The sequence below is a fragment of the Carcharodon carcharias genome, chromosome 28 (assembly GCF_017639515.1).
Source record: "Carcharodon carcharias isolate sCarCar2 chromosome 28, sCarCar2.pri, whole genome shotgun sequence".
NCBI lineage: Eukaryota > Metazoa > Chordata > Chondrichthyes > Lamniformes > Lamnidae > Carcharodon > Carcharodon carcharias.
The window spans coordinates 12,008,556-12,034,591 of NC_054494.1; the positions used below are offsets into that span (position 1 = coordinate 12,008,556).

The 26,036-nt window shown below is 46.9% G+C and overlaps 1 protein-coding gene across 1 annotated transcript in view; it reads left to right on the forward strand.

The window, feature by feature from the left end:
* Nucleotides 1-14,896: 14,896 nt before the first annotated feature.
* The window catches only part of LOC121270889 (S-adenosylmethionine synthase-like), a 216,694-nt gene continuing 205,554 nt past the window's right edge, over nucleotides 14,897-26,036 (forward strand). Inside the window, exons 1-2 of the mRNA XM_041176457.1 lie at nucleotides 14,897-14,990; nucleotides 25,859-25,936. Of these exons, the coding sequence (XP_041032391.1) occupies nucleotides 14,897-14,990; nucleotides 25,859-25,936 (172 nt within the window). The remainder of the gene's footprint in view (nucleotides 14,991-25,858; nucleotides 25,937-26,036) is intronic.

Genomic DNA, 26,036 nt, shown 5'->3' on the forward strand with positions numbered 1-26,036 from the left:
AAGCATTATGAATATTCACAAGAATGATTCCAGGAATGAAGAGCTGTAGCTATGAGGATAAATTGGAGAGGTTGGGACTGTTTCCTTTGGAGAAAAGAAGACTGAGAGGAGACTTGATAGAGGTAATCAAGATCCTGGGGGGTATGGACAGGGTAAATAATGAGAATCTGTTCCCACTCAAGAGAACAAGAACTAGAGGACACAGATTCAAAATAATTGGCAAAAGGAGATGTGAGGAAATTTTTTTTCACCCAGAGGGTGGTTGGAGTCTGGAACAAACTTCCTGAGACGGTGGTGGAGGCAGGTTCGATCAAGGTATTCATAAAAGAAATTGGATTGCTACCTGAAAGAGAATGTGCAAGGTTACGGGGATAAGGCAGGGGAGTGGGACTAGATGGAATGCTCTTTCAGAGAGCCGGTGCAGACTCGATGGGCTGAATGGCCTCCTTCTGCACTGTAAAGATACCGTAAGTAGAATGTGTGGATAAGGCATCACTTTACAGTAACAGCACGTCGGCCGCCTTGATGCCAGGGGCAAGAAAATTATAAGAAACTCTTATCTGAGATACTGCAGAGTATGAAGCAACTTCCAGCTCATGAGGTTGTTCCTATCTACACAAAACAAGCGCGCGAGGGCTGAGACTCCTTAACCAGATGCCCGCTCAGTGTGATTGCATCCACATGCTCTCTGAAGCTGCAGGACTGGATGACAAGGTGAGTTTTCATGGTCCCAGGGTGGGGAGGGTAAGGAAGGCCTGGGGGTGGAAAGTGGTCGATTGGGGTGTTGGGGAAGAGGCTGTGGGTTGGGTGGAGAGGTCCAGTGGCCACTGGACTTTAAGGGGGTAGCGGGGCGGGGAGCATGGTCACAAAGGGGCTTTTGTTCGAAGCATTCCCCCTACCCCACCACCACCTTCCAGCCTGAGGCCCAAGCCCTGCTCATTTTTGAGCTTCCCATTTTGAACAAATTTCCCATAAGTGCTGCACCACAGGGTAAACTGGACCCATCCAATCCCCCCTGGGATTGAGATAGGTGCACTGTGGGTTTGCATTATATAGCACCTTTCACAAGGCCAACACATCCCAAAGTGCTTTACAGCCAATGAAGCACTTTTTGAAGTGTAATCACTGTTGTGATGTAGGAAACACAGCAGCCAATTTGCACACAGCAAGCTCCCACCAACACCAATGTGATAATGACCAGGTCATATGTTTTTGGGTGTCGTTCGAAGGGTAAATGATTGGCCTGGACTCCACCCCTGCTCTGGGATCTTTAACCTCCACCTGAGACAGCCGGCAGGGCCTCGATTGTCAAATGATATCTCCGGTGCTTCAGTCCTGCACAGTAATTGTGAGCTTGAATTATGAGCTTAAGACTCTCGAACAGCATTTAGATGTACGACCTCCAGACTCAGAGGCAAGAGTTCTATCCTCTATCGAGTCTGGAGAATGAACAGCAGTTCCTAGTGTTTCTCCCATGTCTGTGGATTTTCAGTAAACACTAACACAGAACATTTGGATACCAGTCAGTGTTGACTGGCTGCAGAGAGGGGAGGCGAATGGACAAGATTTCTGTGAGAAGGTTCCACAGCCGATGTTACTAATGGCTGCTTTCCCATAAAGACTCCTGTCTTCAAAGCCAAAACAAACACAACAGTGTGTTCCTCCAGATATTCAGCCAAATCAAGGACAAGGTGGGACATTGACCCCACTTCAAGACTGACGAAATGTCACCCGTGACCGAGGACCTGTGGAGTTTAGCTTTTCAGGAACAAGTGGCTGCTTTTGCGCCCATTTGTCAGTCAGTGTCTCCGTGCAGCAGCAGGTTTTAACACCTTTACAGCCAGAGGCATTCAATATTTGGCCAGAGAGCAATCACACGGCTTAAAATAGCACCGAATTTTGGGTGTGGTTGAGTTGACGGCATAATTACAATACGTCCAGGTCTCCTCAATCTCATACATCGAACTCTTCCAGCTAAACTAATCTCTGCCCAGAAACTAGCCACACTTCTAACTCTCAAATACGAGAATCTTCCAATAGCGCTTGTTTGGTTGGTGTTGTGGGGGGGGTGGGGGGGGGTTGTGGAGGGTACGGGGGAGGGGGGGAGTACAGGGGAGGGGGGATGGTGTGGTTCTCCACACTGCGGCCTGATTATCAAACACAGCTGGAAATCAAATCATTTTGCTTTCAGTCTATTCATCGCAATTTTTCGAATGCTTTAAAACAAATTCGCCTGCACTGCAAACTTCTGTTTCTTTTTGCCCACTTTCATGACACAGAATAAGCCACATTAAAAATTTTAAATTAAACGTCTCTCAACCAACACCACTAAAACAGGTAACCTGGCCATTAGCACATTGTTCTTTGTGGGGTCTTGCTGTGCTCAAATTGGTGCTGCGTTTCCTGCATTACAACAGTGATCACGGTTCAAAAAAATACTTCATCACCTGTTAAGCCCTGCAGAACATCCTGAGGTTGTGAAGCTGCTCTAGAAAAGGCAAGTGAATGGATGTCTAACGTGATACCTAGAGTTAAGATGAGGGATCGTCCTTAATGGAAAAATGATGAAATCTCTACAAAAGGAGAGATAGAAGAACATCTAGAAATGAAAAATAGTTGACATGGATTTCAAAAGGAAAAATCTAGCTTGACCAAACTTATTGAATTTTTTGAGGTAACAGAGAGGGTAGACGATGGTAATGTAGTAAATGTAATTTATCTGGATTTTCAAAAGGTGCCCCGTAACAGACTAACGGATAAGCGCTGAGAATGTGGAGCCAGCGGACAAGTGGCAGAATGGATTGCTAGCTGGCTTCAAGACATAAAGCAGAGAACGGGAGTAAAGGATCGTTATTCAGAGTGGCAAAAGGTGAAAAGTGATGTTCCACAAGGGTCAGCGCTGGGATCACTGTTGTTCATTATTTATATTAACAATTTGGACCTTGGAATCAAAAACACAATTTCTAAATTTGCGGATGATGCCAAATTGGAAGAGGCAGACAGTTAATACTGTGGAGGCCTGCAACAAATTACAGGAGAATTTGATAAACTGGCAGAGCGGGCAAATAATTGGCAAATGAAGTTCAACCCAGATAAATATGAGAGTATGGTTTGGTAGGAAGAATGGGGAGGGCACTCATTACTTGGAAGCTGGAGGTCTTAGTTGGGCAGAGGAACAAAGAGATCTCGGATTATAAATACATCAATTGCGAAAGGCTGAGCCACAAGTTAGCATGGCCAAAGCAAACCAAGCACAGGCTTTATTTCTAACAGGATGGAATTGGAAAGCAGAGAAGTTATACTAAACCTGCATTGAAATTAAAATAGACCCGCACTTGGGTCTGAATTTCACAGTGAGGGGCAGGGTCCCTACTCCCCAGTGTAAAAGTTGGGGGTAACCTGCTTCCTCTTGGTGGGTTCGCCCCACAGTCATTAAATGGCCGACGGCACTTTAGTGGGCTTTCCTAAACAAGAGGAAGATCTGCCTCAGAGAGCTGCCAGCCAATCTGAGGGCCAGCAACTCTCACGTCCCAGCGGCGCCACCGGGAGCAGTGGCCGCTGATGGCATTGCAGCAATGCCGAAAGGAAGGATTGAGCGACGGAGCCAGGATGTAACGTGAGTCTGGGGTTTTGCCAGGGCCTGGCTTGCAGGCTCCAGCCAGGGGGGGGTGTGGAGGATCAGGGCATCCCATCAAGGAGACATCCTTGCCCTGTCCCAGCACCCGGCGGCCTGGTGACCAGGTGTGGACCACGCTCGTTGTGAGTAAAATACCGGTGGCAGCAGGAGGAGGCCCTTAAGTGACCTCGCCACTACTGGGGTGTTGTAAGTGCCAGGAACGGCAGGAATGGTGCCCAACTTTAAGGCAGCCCCCACCCCTCCCTGCCATCCCACTCCCAGAGGCCATAAAACTCTGGCCTTGGAGTACTGTGTGCAGTTCTAGTCACCATATTATAAAAAGGATATAGGGGCAGTGGAGAGAGGGAATATTTACAGGGATGATACCAGAAATGCACTAATATAGATATCAAGAAAGGAATAACAGGCTGGGTCTCTTTTCTCCTGAATGAAGAAGGTTGAGGGGTGACCTCATAGAGGTCTTTAAAATCATGTAAGGCTTCGATAGATTGGATACAGAGAGAGTGTTTCCTTTTGTGGAAAAACACAACCAGAGGCCATCAACATATGATAGTCACTGAGAAATCCGACGGGGAGTTCAGGAGAAACTTTTTTTAGCCAGAGGGTGATGGGAATGTGGAACTTGCTACCGCAAAAAGTGGTTGAAGTGAATATTATAGATGTATTCAAGGGGTTACTGGGCAAAATGGGAGGGTGCAGGGAATAGAGGATTACAATGATAGATTGAGATGAGGAAAGATGAGAGGGGTCTTGGCTGGATAAACACCGGCAAGGATAGAAAGGGCCGAATGGCCTGTTTCTGTGCCCTATATCCTATGTATTCATATGTAAGGTTTCTTTTACACAACTGCACAAAGTCAGAATGACCCCCATTGTGTGTTACATGAATTTGATGTAGAGGGAAACATTATGTGAGGGCAAAAGTACTTTATTGCAAAGTACATCAAGCTCCTGTCAACAACCAGGGACCTGTAATTGTACACAGTGTCACTCCTACCTGAACATGCCATAGGTGACCTGTCTTCATCGCCTCCATTTCACTGGCCGACAATGACCCAGATAAGTCACTTGCTCCAGACTAGACCCTGACATGTTTATTCATCACTTTCAAACTTCACTGCAATGTGGACCTACGGCATATAGGGCAATCTGAAGTCCGGACTTTTCTAAAGCACACAGCTTACACTGTGTTTGCCAGGGGAAAGGGGTATCAACTGGGCAGGGCACAGGGCTTCTATTGACTAGAAAGCTTCAAGAAGTCCTGGGCATTATGGGTGGTTCCCATGGGCCATCACTGCTCCATCAGCCCTGACACAAACACAAATAGGAAGATAAACTGTTAGGTGATGTCTGACTGGTTATTATAACCATGTTAATGCTGCCACAAAGCAGCACACTAATAAACATTGTACAGGTGCCCGCTTACAAGCAACCTGACCAGCTTGCAATGCTGCCAGTCTGGTGATCCTGAGATGGATTAAGTCTCTCCGTGGCCAGTACAAGAGCAGATGTCCTTAAAGATTTCAGCATTCAATGGGCTGAAAGGGTGGTGTTTGAGGGGTGGTGGCGGTGATGGGGGTGCACCATTATCTGATCTTCCTGGCTTTGGAGTTTTTCCAGCACCAGGTACCTTATCAGATATCAGAGGAGACGACTGAACAGAGGGCTGCATCTCTGCAACCTTAGAGTGGGTATCAGTGAGACATTGCCCATTTTCTACCAGATCTAATGAGCTAATGAACTGTGGAGATTTGCAGTCCATGCATTATCGGTTGCCCTACTGATTCTGGAATGGCTGCCCCCCCAGGCAGCAAGTATGGTCACAGGGTACGCGGATCAGAGATGGGAGTCAGGACATTGGGATTCTACCAATTCACTAACTCACCAACGCTGCTTGAACAGCACCTTCCATACCCACAACTGCTACCATCTAGAAGGGCAAGGGCAGCAAGCACATGGGAACACCACCACCTGGAAGTTCCCCTCCAAGTCACTCACCATCATGACTTGGAAATATATCACCATTCCTTCACTGTCGCTAGGTCAAAATCGTGGAACTCCCTCTCTAACAGCGCTGTAAGTGTACCTACACCACATGGACTGCAGCAGTTCAAGAAGGCGGCTCACCACCACCTTCTCAAGGGCAATTAAGGATGGGCAATAAATGCTGGCCCAGCCAGCGAAGCCCACATCCTGTGAATGAATTTTAAAATTTCCTGAACTGCGAAATAACCCTTGCCTGATTGGGCTGCATGTTCCCATTTGGTAGCAGTTGTGGGTGAGGAAGGTGCTGTCCAAGGAGCGTTGGTGAGTTGGTGAATTGGTAGAATCCCAATGTCCTGACTCCCATCTCCGATCCGCGTACCTTGTGACCATACTTGCTGCCAGATGGGGGGAGCCAATCCAGAACCATGTGCAGTCCTGCACTCCCACTGGAAAACAACCTTTGCAGCAAACAGGTGTTGCAGTCCATTAATATCTCTACACCGGAAACTTTAATATGTCTTTTCACGTAACAATTAGGCCTTCTGTCTTGCAATATTTTGTACAGATTAATAATGAAACCTATAGGGCTGAGTATTTCACTCGGCGAGCGAGCATGTGCCCAACACGAACAAGTGTAAAATGACGCGCGATGGCGTCAGGAAAGAGTCCCAATGTCATCATGCGCTCGTGCAATATTTCGGTCGGCGGGCGCACACAGGAGTTGGCAGCCCGCCCCCCGACAATTAAAAGGCCTATTAATACCATCAACAATCCAATTGATTTAAATTTTTCACCGCCCGTCCAGCCTTACGGCTGAGGGGCAGGCGAAAAGGCCAAGCGGCCTTTGCATTTTTTGCAAAACCTCATCCACGGGCAGGATGAGGTTTCCACCCGTCATTAAAAACAATGAAAAATTTTCATTCCAACTTCTAACATGTCCCTGCGCATGAGGGGACATGTTTTTTTTTAACTTCTTATAATGTTTTATTTTTAATTTTTCATACCTTCATCTTCCCGAGGCAGCTCTGTGCCTTAGGGAGCTTTTCCTGCACCCATCTGCACGCTTGCACAGAGGTTCATGCTCGCCTCCCCTCATCCCCCAACACAGGCAGCGCTGAGCGCTGCAGCGCACATTTCATGCTTAATTGGCCCACTTGCAAGAAATCGCGGTCTGGCCCCGATAGCGGGCAGCAGTCGGCTTCTCAACTGCTCCGACCCACCCCCCGCTGAGCCCACCCAACAGGGGCAAAATTCTGTCCATAATGTAGAACATTCATGTTAAAATGACTCAAACCATCATTTCCAACAATGAGACAAGTTTGTCTCATCGATGATGCAAAATAACATATTTGGAAATGATTCCTAACGGTTTAATGTTGAAGCCTTTGATTCCTTTGCATATTAACTACTGTGGGAATAGAATGGTTGGCCAGTCTTTTTATCAGCCTGTGCAGATATGATGGGCTGAATGGCTCTCTGTGCTGTAACGTTTCTATGGTTCTATTGTGGTAGAGAAATTCAGAAGCAGTGAACAGTCATCCCTCGACTGAGTATGACTCCTGTTCCTTAACCGAACATCCAAGGTCACTGAAATCATGCAGGGACAGTTTCAGATTAGAAAAGTCTGCACAATACATACTAATGCAAAGCACATACTAGTACCTCGGAAAAAAAAGAACGAGCTGTCCTGCTGAATCATCTGAAAGATTCCGAAACATTGGAGGTAAACATGAAAGCCATTTATCACACAGTGACATTTCACTCATACCAATCTGACTTTTTTTTTGTTTGTTCAGTGGACGAGCGCATCACTGTTTAGGCCAGCATTTATTGCCCATCCCTAACTGTCTTTGAACTGAGTGGCTTGATGGGCCATTTCAGAGGGTATGTAAGAGTCAACCACATTGCTGTGGGTCTGGAGTCACATGTAGGCCAGACCAGGTAAGGACGGCAGATTTCTTTCACTCAAGGACATTAGTGAACCACTTAGGTTTTTACAACAATCGATTCATGGTCGTCATTATACTTTTAATTCTCAATTTCTTTTTAATTGAATTCAAATTTCACCATCTGCCATGGTGGAGATTCAAACCAGGTCCTCAAGTATTACCTTGGCTCTCTAGATTGCTAGTCCAGTAACAATACCACACTGCCACCACCTTCCCCAAATGGGCCCATACATCGGAGTTACTTTCCTTAGACTCCTCCATCTCCCTCTCCCTCTCCCTCTCCTCTTTAAGATACTCTTGAGCATCCAATTCTTGGCTTTTGGTCACCCCTCCTAATATCTCTTGCTTTGCCTCAACATTGATTTTTATTTGCTAACACCTCTGCAAAGTATCCTGAGACATTTTTCAACTTGAAATGTATGAAATAAAATGTTTGTTTGCGTGGTCAATATTATGCAGTGTTACTTGAAAGAATTGTTTCAGCCCAAACACTGAGAAAACTTTCTGCTCCTCCTTCAAACCAGAGTCCTGGCATCATTAACATCCAACTGAACAGGGAGGTTTAGCATTTCATCCAAAGGATGGCACCTCTGACAGTGCAGCACTCCCCCGGTGGCTATGTACTGAACCTACAACTTTCTGGCTCAGAAGCAAGAAGTGCTATCAGCTGAGACGGGCTAACAGGATTTGTTTTAGGTCTTGAGTACCTCAGTGTTGACCCAGCCAATTAATTGTGTCAACGGCTGAATTCTAAAGATCAGGAAGACTCCAGGATGCTGACAGTATCCAAGGTGGCAGTGAGAATGTTATTACTGCCAGACAGAAAATATATGGAACAGTGCATCATGAATACTGGTATCAGCCCAGCCTGTTTCTTGTTTCTTGTTCCCAAGTTGGTCTCTTTGCTAGAATCACAAATTGATCCTGGCCCTGACACTACCACCAATAACAGCACATGAGTACCAAAGGATAATTGGTTAACATTCCCCCATTTACAGTTTGAACACAAACACTGGACAGAGGGAGCTCAGATGCTGTTAAATGTCGCTGGGTCAATATCCTGGAAGTCCCTCCCTAACAGCACTGTGGGTGTACCTACACCAGATGGACTGCAGCGGTTCAAGGAGGCAGCTCACCACCACCTTCTCAAGGGCAGTTAGGGATGGGCAATAAATGCTGGCTTAGCCAGCGAAGCCCACATCCCATGAATGAATTTTTAAAAACGTACATTTGCTAAAATTGTCAATGATCATCTCCAGACTTTAATCTCAAGATGAGTCATTGGTAATATAATAGTAAAGTATAGGAAATAGGTCCTGGTTGCAGCAACCATCCCATGTAAGAATATTGCTCAAATGTTACTTTTTTTTAAAAGATGGGACAGTTTTTATAGCAATTATGACGCAAGTAAATCAAATTTGTTTTGACCTGCTAACTGGCAGATCTAGTCTCCGAATCACAATGACACTCCCAGGTAAAAGTTCGGGAAAAGCAAAGAAAAGGAGCAAAAGTTACTGAGCGGAAAATGGAACCGGATATTGATCAGGATATTGATCGGGATATTGATTAGGATGTCAACCAGGAGGAGATGTATGTCCAACAATCTGTTCGATGACTTAACGGACATAAAAAGCCCAACAAACTTAAAATTGACAAGAACTAGACATTGGGAGTTTCACTCACTCACCGCAAGAGAGGGGGGACACCAGTTGCTGAATAAAAACAGACACAAAGCTTCACTTAGTGGAAATAGCACCTTTCGGGTGAGACACTGTAAATGACTTTGGATAGACATTGCTTACAATTCCCAGCAAATTCTTTGCAAATTCTAGATGTAGAAATGTGTGCATTGATATAAAGGTGCATGCTTTAAAACTATAACACATTAAGTGTCATACTTACTGACTCAAATCTGTTACTAAAATGATACGGAATTATCCCAACACTCTTGATTTCACAACCACATCCTGCTTGATTGGCACTCCCATCCACCACCTTCAACATTAACTCCCTCCACCACTGACGCACAGTAGCAGCAGTGTGTACCATCTACACGATGCACTGCAGAAACTCATCAAGGCTCCTTCAGCAGCACCTTCCAGATACACAACTTCTACCATCTAGAAGGACAAGGGCAGCAGATATATGGGAACACCACCACCTGGAAGTTCCCCTCCACGTCACTCACCACCCTGACTTGGAAATATATCGCCATCCCTTCACTGTCGCTGGGTCAAAATCCTGGAACCCCCTAACAGCACTGTGGGTGTACCTACGTCACATGGACTGCAGCGGTTCAAGAAGGTGGCTCATCATCACCTTCTCAAGGGCAGTTAGAGATGGGCAATAAATGCTGGCCCAGCCAGCAAAGCCCTCATTCCAGGCAAGAATAAAACTATATAAGGTGGCTGTTCCTCTTTCCGTCTTGTTCCACTTGTCGTACTGATGCTAAAATTAATTCTGGGGACATGGACAATGCTGACTTGGCTGTATTTATTGCCCACCCCTAAGTGTACTAAAAGGGTGATGAGGAACTGTCCTGAACTGCAGTCCTTGTGCTGCTGTGGCTTGTGCAAAAGAATTAGGAAGGGAATCGTAGGATATGGACTCAATGATGATGAAGATTTGGAGATATACGTCCAAATGAGGTGAGCGTGTGTTTTGGATGGAAGTTGGCTGGTGATGGGGTCTCCATGGTTGTGGCATGCTAGTCTTTCTCAGCACAGCGCATGGTTTGTTTCAGATTGTGACTGCAGAACGCACTATCTACTGGTGGCAAAGGGACATTGAGTTCATTAGTAGGGGCATGGATGGAAAGGGTTGCCTTGTTCTGGATGTTTTTGAGCTCCTTCAGTGTAGTTGTGAGCAATCAAGGCAAGTGGAGATTTGGAGACAGTGACACAAGGGCTGAGACATTGAGCCACTCATCACAATGTAGCAGTCCACCTCGGCTCTGCTCGTGTAACCAAGTTGTCGACGTTGGGGTCTTGGCGATGGTGTCATTGAAGATCAGGGAGAGTTGGCTGGGTCTTATCCTGTTGGAAAGGGTCATTGCTTGTTGCAAGTCTCACCTGGTATCTGTCAGCCAAAGCCTGAAATATAAACAGGAAATGCTGGAAAAACTCAGCAGGTCTGACAGCATCTGTGGAGAGAGAAACAGAGTTAACGTTTCGGGTCAATGAACAACGCCTGTTTGTTGTCCAGATCCTGCTGCAGGTTAGCGTTGCTGGTTCCATTGTCAGTGGAGTTGTGAACAGAGACAGGCATTTCAAAATCATCAGCAAATTACCCCACTCTTGACCCCACTGCACTCACAGTGAAGCAGGTGAAGAATTAGTTGGAACACCTGCAGTACAATGAGTGCTGAGAGATGCAAAACCTCAGCTCTCTGCCCTTTATCCTTTAGCCATCCCTCCATTTTACCTTTAATATTATGGAACTTAAACTCTGCAACAAGCCTCCCATGTGACACTTTATACGTTGCATTCCCTTTGTCTTCACCCTCAGTAATTCCTTCAAAGACTTCTGATTCCCTTAGTAAGCAGAACCTGCCTTTCAGAAATCCATGTTGAATGCTCTTCACCTGCCCATCCAATCAAGGTGTTCACTCACTGTCTATCGCAGTTCACCTAATGATGCTGTAAGTGTAACTGATGTGTAATGACCCAATTTATCCCTCTCCTCCTTCATGAGCGCACACACATATCCCAGCCTCTCGGAGTTTAGTTCTAGCCATTATGGATAGGCTGATGAGGATAGAAAAAGTCATCAGCCTTTTTTCTGATTGAATAATCATTTATGTTTTTGTCAATTCTATAGACTCTACTTCATGCTCACAGTCCAGCTCTGCATTTCAACCTCCACATGTCAATTCTAGGTTGTGTTGTAAAAACCTCTGCAAGTGCCCTTGCGCTCGATCTTCTTTACTCTACTGAAAAGCAGTTCAGCTTGTGAGCTTCTCTTGATAACATGAGAGTTGCAGGGGTCGAAATCCATCTTGGACCATCGCTCAAATCGGGCGAGAGTGAATCGTGGCTCATGGAAAGGGAAATTGGACAATTGATTCATGAGCAGCCATTCCACACAGCCATCCAAGATACATTCATACCCCTGAAGTCTGGGATCATCCTCAGCATTTGTATCTGAACTCTCTCCAATGCAAGTGTGGTCTCACCAAAGATTAGTGTAAGGCCAGAAGGGCAGATTTTGGTTTACACTTTCAAACATCCAGTACACAATTTGAACTTCGTCAAGGGATATTTCATAATCATCCCCAAGTACATTTGCTTAACTACGCAAACACAAAGAAACCTGGTCACTTAAGGGCTCGCACTGGAGAATAACCATGAAACGTGTTAGGATGTTGTAACAGCCCAACTGATCCTTCAAGGAAGGGTCCTGCCCTCCACGACCTAGTTTTGCCTGCATGTGACTCCAGACTTACACTTATGTTTCAACTTTTAATTCCTATAGGATAACCAGGGATTGACAATAATTAACTCGGGACAGGACTTCTGGGAGTTGGCAGCCAATCAGAGGCAGCTCTTTAGTCCCATGTGCCCCCCACACCTCCCACCCCCCGCCCCCAAGGGGGGCTGTGGCCATTGCTGGGACTATAGGCAGATCCCAGTGTCGAGGAGCCAAGGAGTCAAATAATGAAGTAAGACAGCATTTCACTCAGGCCGGCCTGACAGGCCCCAGGGAGGGGGTTGGGGGTCCAGGATTAGGAAGGTGGTGTGGAGGGGGTGGGGTGGCATTCAGGGTAGGGGAAGTGCTTTGGGAGGGTGGGGGGGCCTCTGTTGGGTACACGGTGCCCAAGCAGGAGGGATACCACCCCCACCACCACTCAGCCTGCAAAAAAGCAGCTAAGTTTTACCTGGTAGCCTTGCCATGTGACATGGATGCCTCCCAATGCTGGCAAAATGCCAGCAGTGACAGGAGACCCTTAAGAAACCATTATTTGGCCAATTAATGTCCTCAGTTGGCTCCAGGGCCCTACACCTCTGTGCCGCTGGTAAAATACTACCAGAAGTGAGTAGGTGCTGCCACTGTGGCAGCCATTTTACAAGGCCCCCCTCTACTGCCAGCCTGCTTCTGAGGGTGGGGGAATGTAAAATTCCAGCCATGGTAGCTGAAGCATCACTGCCAGGCACTTCCTAACCTGTCCCCTCATCATACCAACCCCTCCACTCACCCACCCCCACATCCACCCCCCCCGACCCTTCCTGTCCAATCTGCCATCCACAGCGTATATACATCCACATCTGTAATCTTCAGATTACCAGAGAAAAAATGACCGAGCAAAACTCAGGGCCAACAGGGGAGAAACACGCTCTGAAAAATTGCTCTCTGACCCCTCTGGCAATCAAAACCAGTTATGTCGAACTGCAGGGAGTTTATAGAACAGATATAGGCCATTTGGTATCATGTCAGCCTGCTACATCTAACCCTATCAGTGTACCTTCTATTCCTTTCCCCCTTCAAGTGTTTATCTGGCTTTAATGCACCTACACAACTCACCTCAGCTACTCCATGTTGTAGCAAACACCACATTCTCACCACCCTCCAGGTAAAGCTCTTGAATTCTCCTATGAATTTATTAATGATTATTCTATGTTTATGACCAACTTATATTTATAACATCTAGTTTTGGGCTCCCCCACAACAGGAGATCTTTCTCGCTATGCCTGAATTATCAAACCCTTCCATAATTGTACCAGGTCACCCCTCGGCCCTCTCTTCTCTGGAGAGAAAAGATCCCCAGGCTGTTCAGCCTTGCCTGATTGGGACATTCTTTCAACTCTGGAATCGCCCTTTGTGAATCTTTTGTTTTTGCATCTTCCTCTGCACCTCTGTATCCTTTTTATGACATGGAGCCAGACCTGTGTACAACACCCCCACTGAGGTCTAACCAAGGTTATATAGAAGTTTAACACAACTTCTCTGCTTTTCAATTTTATCCCTCTAGAAGTAAACCTCAAGGCTTGGTTGGCTTTTTACGGCCTTATTTACCCGTGTAGCTACTTTTAGTGACTTGTGAACCTGTATTTCCAGATTCCTCTGTCCCTCCATCCTATGTAGACTTGTATATGACCTCCTTATTCTTTCTACCCAAATGTACCCCCTCACATTTACCTATGTTGAAACTCATTTGCCAAGTAAATGCCTGTTCACCCTTTATTTGGCCTTGTTTGCTGGCTGTCTTCAAACTGTGCTTCCTTTTTTAACTGCCCCTGCTGCTGATCAGCTGTGCAAATAGTTACAATTTTTAATTTCATTTTCCCATACCTTTTGGCTTTAAATTTAAACCGCCAACCAAAAAAGAAATTTACTTATTTTCACCGAATTAAACCTGGATTTTTCATGGATTTTCTCTTTCAATTTGCCCATAATTTTGGAAGCTGGAATGGACTCTAAAAATTCACGTTTCTTAAATGGCAAAAGGACAATTGCATTACGCAAAGCTGAAACCCCTATGTCTAGCCAAATAACAGAAATAACAGGAATAGCTCAGAGGGAAGTGGCAGGAAAGCTTTCATTAAATTCACAAGTTCAAGCTTTGAGAAAGAAACAGAGAGTTTGAAGGGTGCGACAGGTGTACGGTTCTGAAAGTGGCTGAAGTCGATTTACACCCAAAGTTTGGAGGAGATTGTGACTTGTGAGCTGTTGCCATCAACCTCGGAGGAGCTTCTGCAAAGAGATTAGAAAAAATTTCTCCAGCATTCTTGTTAGTGAAAATCCTTCTGAAGAGCCACCATGTGGAAAGAGGTAGTGCAGTCCAAACACACTTTGCACAATCACTATTTGCCCATTGCATCATCTTGCCAAGTCTGCTTCCAAAAAAAGCCCTCTGGCTGGACCCTCCCCTTGCACCCTCCCCTCTGTGTCCATCAATCAGATTCAATTCTCTGACCGGACTTTCCAAATGCAAAATAGTGAGGGGGGAGGTCTAGCCTGAAATATCACAAATGATTAGCAATAATTAAGAAACATTCACCGCCAATTAAGCAGAGTTGGATAGGGCATAACGAGATGGATGCTGATGGGCGTGTACTGCTCGTGCAAACTCTTGTAGTTGATTGTCCTGGCTTGTGGTGGATCTGCCTCTGCACCTCCCAGAACAATACCTCCCCGCTCACTTAGAATCTCACATGATGTTAACATTCTCTTAGTCTTATATAGGAGCCATACAATTCCACCCGGCTATAGTTCTGGATTCAGGAGATCGGGGATTCTCTTGCCCCCCCCACCTCCTGACTAAAGGAACAAGGACCAGGGAATCCCGCTGCATTTGGAACACCTGCTACACTTCCTAGCTCTAAATATGAGTCGGCCGGTGAATGGTATCCATGACAACATCAAACACGATGAAGGGACTTTCATGTTCACTTCAGAATCTGTGGGAGAGGGACATCCTGGTATGTAGAAAAAAAAAGACTTGCATTTCTGTGGTGCTCTTTTTGACTTCAGGATGCCCCCAAAGCGCTTTAAAACCCACTTTTTGGAGCGCAATCGCTGTTGTTAAGGTAGGAAACAGGGGAGCCAATTGGTGCACAGCAAGATCCCACGAAACAATGATCATGACCAGCTAACCTGTTTTTTTTTGGGTTTTGCGTGTTTGTGTGTGAGGCTGGTTGTGGGATAAATATTGACCCCAGGAAGAACTCTCCTGCTCTTCTTCAGAATAGTGCCAAGGGATCTTTAACATCCACCTGAGCGGGCAGGCGGGACCTCGATTCAACGTCTCATCTGAACGATGGCACCTCTGACCGTGCAGCACTCCCCCAATCCTCCCCTTGGGCGTGTCAGCCTAGAATTTCTTTTGCACTCAAGGCCTGGAGTGGGCCTTGAACCCCCCCAACCTTCTGGTAAAAATCACAATGCATTTACCAGACAGCTGTTAACATAGGCAATGATATTTGTGCTCCAAATATTGGCCAGGGGGAGGGGAGAGGGATACCTAATAAACCATGATTATTTGGGGGGGGGGTAGTGGGATGGGTGTTGGTTGCCGATGGAGTATTCAAACAAAAACAGATAATATTGCAAAAAACTCAGCAAGTCTGGCAGCATCTGTGGAGAGAGAAACTGAGTTAACTTTATGAGTTCAATAGCACTTCAGAATAGCACTCAAACAACTCTTGATGGGAAGAGGGTGTATGTGACAGTGCTTATAAGTCTAATGCACAGCACATGGACAATCCTGTCCAGTGATTGCACAGTGTCTCTGGAGAAAGATCTGACACAGACATGGAAACATGGGGCTTTAGTGTCAGTGTCTGCAGTGGGGGGGAGGGAGATAAAGAAAGCAAGAATTTATATTTATAAAGTGTGTTTCACACCATCAATAAGTCCCAAAATGTGACCACAAAACCATTTGAGGTTGTCAGTGTGCTTCTGTAAGAAAGTATGTACAATGCAGGGAGTGACAAACTGTAGATCAGATGAATGAAGTAGTTAGGCCACTCTAATGGTGTCGCTTGAGGGATGAATGTCCAAAGTACTAAGCAAACTTTTTCTCACCGTATGACTCTTGCATCCACCTGAACAGGTTGAACTTCAGCCTATCATCTGAAGGGGGCGGCAATTCCAACAGCACAGCACTCTCTCAGCAACTGCACTCGGGTTGCCAACTCTGGCTGGAAGCATTCCGGGAGGTTTAGTCACATGACATGCTGAGCATGTGACACCCAACCCTATGTCAGATCTTAACCACCAGACCTTTGAGCCCACAGCTGTTGTGTGAGACATTCCAAGATTCAGGAGGCCACCAGTGAGAAGGTGAAGAGGCAAAACTGAAGACCCCCTAATTACTGAGCCCCTACAATTGCCAAGGCCTCCCCCCGATTGCCGAAACATGCCCTATGGCTGAGATTCCCCCAATTATCGAACCTGCTCTAACTGCCTAGACCTCCTCCCCTGCCTGATCCCAGACTCCCCACCACCACTCCCAGCTGCCTCCACACAGTTGAGGCTTTGCAGGTGACACCATCCAACTGGATGCAGGAAAGATTTAACTTGCTGAACTCCCAGGCTGCAGGCAGCAATTAGGGGAAGGTTACCCTGGTTCTGGGAAACTCCCGGTCTCCAGGACAGTTGGGACTGCATCAAAGTCTCAGCCAAGCCGCTGCTGGAGCAGGACTTGAACCCAGGACCTCCTGACACAGAGGAGCCAAGCTGATGATTGTCAGTCAGTATCCATCAGAAAGCATGTGACACTATCAATATTGGGACAGGAAGTGACAGCATCTCTCTATATTGGGGACAGGAAATGACAGCGTCTGTCTATATAGGGGACAGGAAGCAACAGCGTCTGTCTATATTGGGGACAGGAAGTGACAGCGTCTGTCAATATTGGGGACAGGAAGTGACAGTTTCGGTGCTGGGGAGGGGGTATGAATGTATCTGCACTGGGGCACAGGATGAGCCTGATTTTCCTGTCTCCACTGCCTTGGGTGTCCTTTGACGGTCCTGAACCAACACTATTTCGGGGTTCAGAGGCTTTGAACTGATGGCTTTGTGCCCTGTCACTGGGGAGATGGTTCAGACAAATATAATCCCAGGAAATTTTCAGAGTGTTTCTCTCCATGGACTGGAGGTGAACAATGCAAATGAGGACATTTCCAGTCTCTTTTATTTTTACAGACTGAGCAATTTGGTGTTTCACATTTGCCCCTCCTCGCAATGTCGAACAGTTTTGGGCATTCTCCTCCTCAGTGTTCCGCCTCCACTGTCTCTTTCTTTGGTGGGAGCCAGGTGGGTCAAGGCTTCCTGCCTTTGCCATATGGCTTGAGTTTTTCAGGGCCTTGTCTGCCAGCACTGGGCCCTTCAGGATCCAGCTGCAGGTCTTGAAGTGGAACAGAGGCTAAAGTCTTCCCCTCTCATAGCTTCACGGTGAACTAAACCATTACCTGAACAGCTTGCTAGGCAATGATCACCATCTACAATGCCAGATGCACCAAGCAACAAGCATTGGCGCAGAGTCAAAAGATACATAACAATCTCACCAGAAACTGCAGAGTAAGGTTTGGTTATAGTAAATGGACCAAATATAACTAACACATCTTTTGACCACTTGACCATGCATTTCTTCCCTTTCTCTCTGCTTTGCCTTGGATGTTTACTTTGCGTTTGACACCATGTCCTTTAAGTAGACCACGCCCAGGACAATGGTAGTGTGATGGTTTTGTTACTGAACTAGTGATCCAGAGGCTGGGACTAACCCAGAAAACATGAGTTCAAATGACCATGAAACTGTTAGATCTTCATAAAGTCCTAACCAGTCCACTTCTGGAAGGAAACCTGTTGTTCCCACCTGGCCTGGGCCACAGGCTACTCCAGTTGACTCACACCTACCATCAGTTGTATCAAAGATGCTGTTACGGGCAGGGGACAGATGATAGGGTTGGTTTCCCTTTTTTGTAGCCTCTCCTCTGACCAAAACGTTTTAAAAATCGTTTCAACCCCGGAGCGCTGTAACCACCAGGAGGAGACAAATGACAGGCTTTCTTGTAAATTCTGGAAGAAAGGTAAGTATATATTATTCAGCACCCAAATATATGCAACTACAGGGCACTTTCACACTCACCCAGGTACACACCCACTCGCACAGATACACACACACACACACACTCACACTTACACAGATACACACACACACAAACACACACCCACACACATACCCCATCTCACACTCACACAGATACACACACACAGATACACACACACTCACACTTACACAGACACTTTCACACTCACACTCACACAGATACGCCCACACAGATACATACACACACACACACTTACACAGATATACACACTTTCACACTCACACACACACAAACACACACCCACACACATACCAATCTCACGTTCACAGATACACACACAATCATACTCACACAGATACACACACACACTTTCACATACAAACACACACCCACACACATACCCAATCTCACACTCACACAGATACACACACACACTCTCTCACACACACAAACACACACCCACACACATACCCAATCACACAGATACACACATACACACTCTCACACTCACACACACACAAACACACACCCACACATACCCAATCTCACACTCACACAGATACACACACACTCTCACACAGATACACAGGCACACGCTCTCTCTCACACACATTGATACACACACGCGCCCCCACTCTCACAGTCACACAGATACACAGACACACACTCACACAGACACGCACACACCCACACTCACACTCGCACAGATATGCACACACACACCCACTCTCACACTGATATACACACACCCACTCTCACACTGATATATACACACCCACGCACACCCACTCTCACACTGATATACACACACCCACTCTCACACTCACACAGATTCACACACACACACACACTCAAGAACAGATTAAGATTACATGCGTTTAGGATTTCAAGCATTCTCTTGTACACTTGCTTTTTCCTGGAGTGAAGACTTGAAATGATGCTGGCCTGTAGTGCTTTATGTTCACTGAAGGAAAGAGTCTGGAGTTGTAGGAAGACAGATGTGCTGTTGTTTAATATTTGCAGTAGCAGGTTTCTCTTGTTCCATTCCGATCAAGGTGCCACAACAAAGGCCTATAGCAAAATCCTGGTCCGGTCCCTCAGGTAGGGAGTTCAAGGTAAACATGAGTCTCTCCCTACTGGCATTTCTTAAGCAAGGTGTTTTTCCTTCGCTGGTCTAGATGTTTCTCTTGTCTGCTCAGAAGACACCTTATTAAATCCCCCAATCAGAAACCTAGTTCCTGTCATGTGACCAGAGCATCTCTTCCCATTGTCCTCTTAAATAGTTCCTGATGGCTGGGCCATTGTCATCCACATTCCATCCTGATAAGAGAGAACTTTTAGCACCCATTTTCTGGATTTCAACTTTGGAGTTGAAGAGTCTGCAAACAGTATTGTGAAACCAGCCTTTTTAATTAGTTGTAGAGGTGCAGCCATTAACCACAAGAGTTATTTGCATTTTAATGACTTCATAAAAACTTGTCCTGACCTGAAGATCATCTCAAGGTGCTTGCAGTTCCATGTGTATTGGCAGGGAAGAAAAGGTCACCTGACCTCTCAACTCCATTTTGTTTTACAGGAAAGTGCCCATTTCGGGTTTATACTTCATAAATTCACATTTAGCTTGTAAGTTCTTATTGTGTGAATATGACAAAGCATGCATCCAAGAAGGGAGTTCACCACCAGCCACTTGGGGGTTGGGCAATAGGTTTGGATCTTGCTAGCACCATTCACCTACAGGAATGAATTTTTAAACAAAGAACCAGCTGACAAGCCTTTCCAAATGTATGATGTATCTCTGTTTTGACATACTGTAGAGAAGTGCGCCTTCACACATAATGATTGTAAGGCCTGTGTCCACCATCATCATCTTATCCTGCTCTTTTGGAGTGGGCAGTTTCCAACAGAATGGGGGTGGAAACACCTAGCCCTACAACCTTTTGAGTTTATGTTAAATATACATCTCAGGTTGTGAGGTTACTGATGAGGTTAACATTATTACCCATCCCTTTTTCCTCAAATAAAGAAACAAAATGCTGGAAAAACTCAGCGGGTCTGGCAGCATCTGTGGAGAGAGAAACTGAGTTAACATTTCGAGTCCGTAAGACTCTTTATGCCCAAGTGATTGAAATCATACATCACAGGAGGCCATTCAGGCCATCACGTCTGTGCTGCCTCTTTTGTAGTACACAAGACTAGTCTATGCAAACTGTTCTCTTTATTAAACCTTTTTATCATACTGGGGAACCTGCACTGCACTCCCTCCAAGACTAACCTTTCCTTTACTGAGGTGTGGACCTCAGAACTGAATGTACTGTTCAAGGGAGAAGGAGCTTACTCCCTGAAGAAAACATAGTGAGGAAGGAGGTGAGGAAGGAGCTAACATGGGGATGGGTAGATTCCAGTGGAAAGACCCTTGCAGACCAATGCAGTACCCTGGTCTATGCAGCCAACCATGTTTGGTCTCCAGTAAGGGTTTTGCTCTGTCACATGGAACACCAGCATATCGAGGATCCCAGGACTATCTGCACCCCCTCCCCCTCACCCCCACCCCATCCCCAGTCTTAAAGAACAGAGCCACAGGTGGGGAACTGCAGGGAAAGGGTGTTGCGAGAGGAGGGTGTTCTATCAGTGTTCATCCTTCCCCACCCCAACAAGTATCAGAGGCTTCAGAGAAAAAAAACAAGGCACAATTGTACAAATCCAAAACCTGGCCAAATTTCCTAGGAACCAAAATGGGTTGTTTCAGAAAAGGATTGGAGCGATTTTGACTTTGCTTCCTTCTGTAAAGTGATTCGGCTGCTAGGACCCACAGCAGAAACTGGCACTGGCATCGACTCTGATACTTGGGGGCAGGTTACCATGCAACTCATCCCCAGTGCTCAGGTGTTACACACAGTAGGAATGTATAACAGACAACCGAGAGCAGGTTCTATGCAAGCTAAGCATCCGGATCCAACCTGGAGTGAAATCTCAGTCTTTGCTTCCTCACTGACCCCAATGACTTGGGTTGTTCATTTTTTGTTGTTGCTGCTGCAGTCTTGTGTTAGAAGTGTCTTGCTTTCTGCTATGTGGAATTCTGAAACAAAATCTCTCCTAGGAATGTCATCCTCTATTAATAGGGGCGCTCTGCTGCTCTGAGAATTCCCTGACGAGATTCAACAACATTTTTTACAGTTTCTAAAAGTCAGGTGACTTTCTGTGCCTCAACTGCCAATAGCGCCACATGGCATTGGGTGATGTTTGAAGGATGTCCAGGGTCTCATGATAGGGCAGAGCTGTGCCCTGTTCTGGCTATGGATCCTAGTGCACCCTGCAATCCTAAATTCTTATTCCACCCACCTCCCCCAGCCCCACCCCCCAATCCCTACACACCCAAGGCACCAGCATTAAGCCAGGGAACAATCCCATGTGCATCAGTTGCCCTCCTACACTGCAACCAGGCCCCAGACAGTGATTGTCTGCCCAATATTCATGCATTATAACCAAACCCGCTCCTGCTAACATTCCCCCACAGGACTGGTCAGTGAGTAGCAGCTGGCGCTTTGGCTGATACTCGGAGAACCACATCCTTGAAAAAGAACTTACATTCATATAGCATCTTTCACAACCTCAGGATGTCCCAAAGCGCTTTACAGCCAATCGAGTAGATTTTGATGAGTAGTCATTGTTGTTAATGTAAAAAAACATGGTGGCCAACTTGCAAGGTCCCACAAGCAGCAGTGTGGTTATGGTGAGATAATCTGTTTCTTGAGTGATGTTCGGTTAGGAATAAATATTGGCCAGGACACTGGGGAAAATTCCCCTGGTCTTCTTCAACTAGTTGCCATGGGAATACTTTCATCCCTCTTTGATTTAACTTCTCATCCTAATCATGTGGGGATGTTAACAGGAGTGGGTTTGGTTATAATGAGTATAATGGGTGAATATTGAGAGGACAGGGTGGTGTGGTGTTAATGTAACTGGACTTGTAATCTTAAAACAAGGCTCAAACTTGGCGGGGGGGTGGGGGGGGCGGGGTGTGGTGGGTGGGTGGGGGGTTGGTCAGGGGGGCAGGGGGGTGGGGCATGGGTTCAAATCCCATCACGGCAGCTGGTGGAATTTGAATTCAATAAATCTGGAATTGAAAGTTAGTCTTAGTAAGGAGGCTTTCACCGATTGTTGTTAAGACCCATTTTGTCCATTAATGTCCTTTAGGGAAGCAAATTTGCCATCCTTATCTGGTCTGGCCTACATGTGACTCCAGGCCCACAGCAATGTGGTTGACTCTTAACTTCCCTCTGAAATGGCCTAGCAAGCCACTCAGTTCAAGGGCAATTAGGGATGGGCTACAAATGCTGACCTTGCCAGCGGCACCCACATCCCATAAAAGACTAAAGGGAAGAATAAGACAGCACCTCTGACAGTGCTACACTCCCTCTACTGCACTGGAGTCTCAACCTAGACTTTTGTGCTCGGGTCTCTGGAGTGAGGCTTGAGGCCCACAGTCACCTGGCTCAGAAGTAAAGGGACTACCTGCTGAGCTATGGAAACCAGACTTCACCTACCCATCTGAGCTCACCTCTCAGTCCTGCAGGGCCAGTCTGGAAAAGGAGAGGGTCAGGAGGGGCTCTCTCCTGATGTGTGAATTCGGGTACTGCCACAGGCAATTGATTAATGGACTCTGAATGATAGGATTGCTCCAGCTTCCCACTCCTGACAGCTTGGTGTCTGATCTGATCCCAAATGTGGATCAGTCTCCCTGGCAGCTAGGCAACACGGGTCTGTCTTAGCAGGAGATAGTAAGTACTTGTCTATCAATGGTACCATGTTTAGAAACTTGCAGATGCATATGTATCTGTGCTCGGAGTGTCTTGTGATGGTATGTAATGTAACTGAGAGCTGCAGTATGCTGCACACACCACCTGGCGTTCTGGACCATACACTTCTCATACAATAGCTGAATCAGCTTAACGTAGCTTGAACACTTACACATCGCAATGCTGACGGTGGGTACTTACTTTCCACAAGATGCACAGCACTCGCTGAGGCTTCTTCGACAGCACCTCCACTGCATAAAAAGACAAGAACATTAGCAATGCCGCCACCTGCGAGTTCCCCTCTAAGTCACTTGCCATCCTGACTTGGGAAAGAATCTCCATTCCTTCACTGTCGCTGGGTCAAAATGCTGACACTTCCTTCCTGTGAGAGGACATAACCGCATGGACTGCAGCCTCTCGAACCTTCTCAGGGGCAACTAGGGATGGGTAATAAGTGCTGACCTAGCCAGCGACGTTCACACGCTGAGAATGAATTTTAAAAACACACTGGCTGGGAAACGCCAGTATCGTAAATGACCGAGGATTAACCCTCTTGAGGGCTGAGGGATCCTGGTGCATTTTCATTGGTTCAGAATGTGAAGATATAAAAAAAAAACGATTTGCTGTAAATTTCTAACAAGGTGAACTGTTACCGAAATTGGGCTGAATTTCACGGCTGGTCCAGCGGGCATGTGCCTGACCTGAACGGGCGTGAAATCGCGCGAGATGTCACCAGGCGAGCATCCCAACCTCATCCCGCGTTCCCGCGATATATCGGGTCGGCGGGAGCACGCACAACTGGGAAGCGCGCCTGCTCAACAATTAAGAGGGCAATTAATCCCGTTAATGGTGCAGTTGTCTGTCATTTTGCGCAGCCCGCCCTACCTTACGGGGCTAAGGGGCCTTTGCAACTTTCATCGAACCTGGCGGGTGGGATGAGACTTCCGCGACAGAATGAAATATAAATACGTTTCCGTGGGCAGCATTTCCAGTGGCTAAATTTTCAGGCGACTGATTGTGATGCAGGGCCGCTTCCCTTCCGCTTTTGAAACCTTTGTTTTTGCTGTTTCGGGTCTTCAGCCTCCTGAGGCAGTTCCCTGCTCCCGGGGGGATTTCTGTCAGCGTTGGTCCACGCCCACATTGAGGTCATCGCCCAGCCTCTTCCTGTCCCCTCCCCCCACCCCGGCAGCGCCGAGCCTTTCAGCACACGTTTCACACTGGCCGTTAATTGGCCGACCAGCGTGAAATCGCGGTGGTGGGGGGGGCGAACACGCTTGGGGGTCCGCTTCCCGATGGCTCTCAGGCCCCCCTGCTCGTGCCTACCCGCTGAGCTGAAACCTCAGGCCAAGGGGAGTTGTGCCATTTCCTTTGACTCATTCCACAGTGAAAACCCAGGAAAACCAGCAGTGTGGGTGGCGAGTAGTAAGAGCGAAGCTTTCCCAGTCTGTCCTCCATTAGTTCATTCGTTCAGGCATCAGTTGTGGCCCTAAGGTCAACCTCAAGTGTGGCCCTGGGTCACTGGAGGGGTAAACTCACCCAGCGCTGCCCTATCCTGATCCCTGCCCTCTGAGTCCAGCCACAGAGCACACTCGGGTGGAGATTGGAAGAGAGCTGCGGTTCCCCTTGTGGTCAAACAGCTCACCTCTCCCTGCCCCTTGGTCCAACACGTGAAAAGCGGCCTGTTAGGGAGGCACGTGAGAACCTGTGACACCGCTCCGTGTGCAGGGCAGCATCTGCAGCTCGGGATGGGAGAAAGCTGAGAGCAACATGTCAATCAGCTGCAGGCTGGGAGCAGGGATGAGCGAGATCTGTCTCTGTCTTTTAGTGATTCCATGTCTTAAATTGGCATTGAAAAGTGCTCCTTTATCCTGTAATTTACCCCATCGCTTTTTCCATAGGCTTTATCTGCCCTGCTCTGCTCAGACCTAAAGACAGTAGATCTACTGCTAGCTAAGCAAACCAAGGGTCTGATCGTTCCGGTGCTGCAATCCATGTCCATGGGAGGTGTCTAAAAGAAATGGGAAAATAGGAACATAAAGCATACAGTACACATAGATTTCAATATGAGGACACGCACAGTCATGAGGAGAAAAAGTGTCTTAAAGTCCACTAAGTCATCTACAAACAACTGGTGCCAACTCATGAACTGGGCCTGGTCCTGGGCTTGAACTGGATTTCAGACGAGACCTGTAGATCCACCAATCTTTTGGTTGCCTCCAGTGAAGCCCAGTTCAAGCCAGGTTGGAACCAGTTTATGCCATTATAGGCCAGCTGGGTGCGGAACTGGTTTCAAACTGGCCCAAGCTGGTTTTCCCCTCTGGGTGAATGAGGACTCCAGCAGTGAACATGTGGCATCTGTCACAGGGAATAGAATGTGGCTTGGGCCCTCGCTTCTGTCAGACAGGGACATTCCTGCCACCCTCCTGGCAAACTATTTCAATGCTGACCACCCGGAGAGGGATGATGAAATTGCGGAAGCTGCCGAGTCGACTAACGCTGCTCCCATCAGTCTGTGGGGTCTTTTAAGTGACCCCTTTACCCCACTAAAGGAAAGTACCTGGTAAACATTCTTTGATTCATTTGGATCTTCAAAATGTTAAAGACCCCACTTACAGCAAGCTCCCTCCTCCACTCCTTCATAGGTACACGTCCGGAACTTCGGGCACTCCCGGGCCTCAGGCAGGTAGGTGACCAGCTATTCTGGTACACAGGGCTGTGGTACGCTGGTGTGATATTGTCCTGCAGACCCATCCCTGTCTCCCTCTTTCAACATCATTCCTAAATCCGCCATTTCACCTGGGCTATCTGTCAGCTCTCCCAAACCTCCCTCTTCCTGACCCAGCGTCCCTCCACATCCCATACCTTAGGATATTCCATTGTTGCAACCACTAAGACAAATTCAAATTGTTGCTGATATTAATACCGTCTTCTGTTCTTCAGATAAGATCTGTGATCAGATCAGCGATGCTGTGTTGGATGCCCATCTGAAGCAGGACCCCGATGCTAAGGTTGCATGTGGTGAGTGAACTGTATCGTTACCAGGCTAACACAATGAGATGTTGTCAGATATTAGACAGTTGGACCCAGGAAGGATTTGAGATAAACTCCACATTAGAGC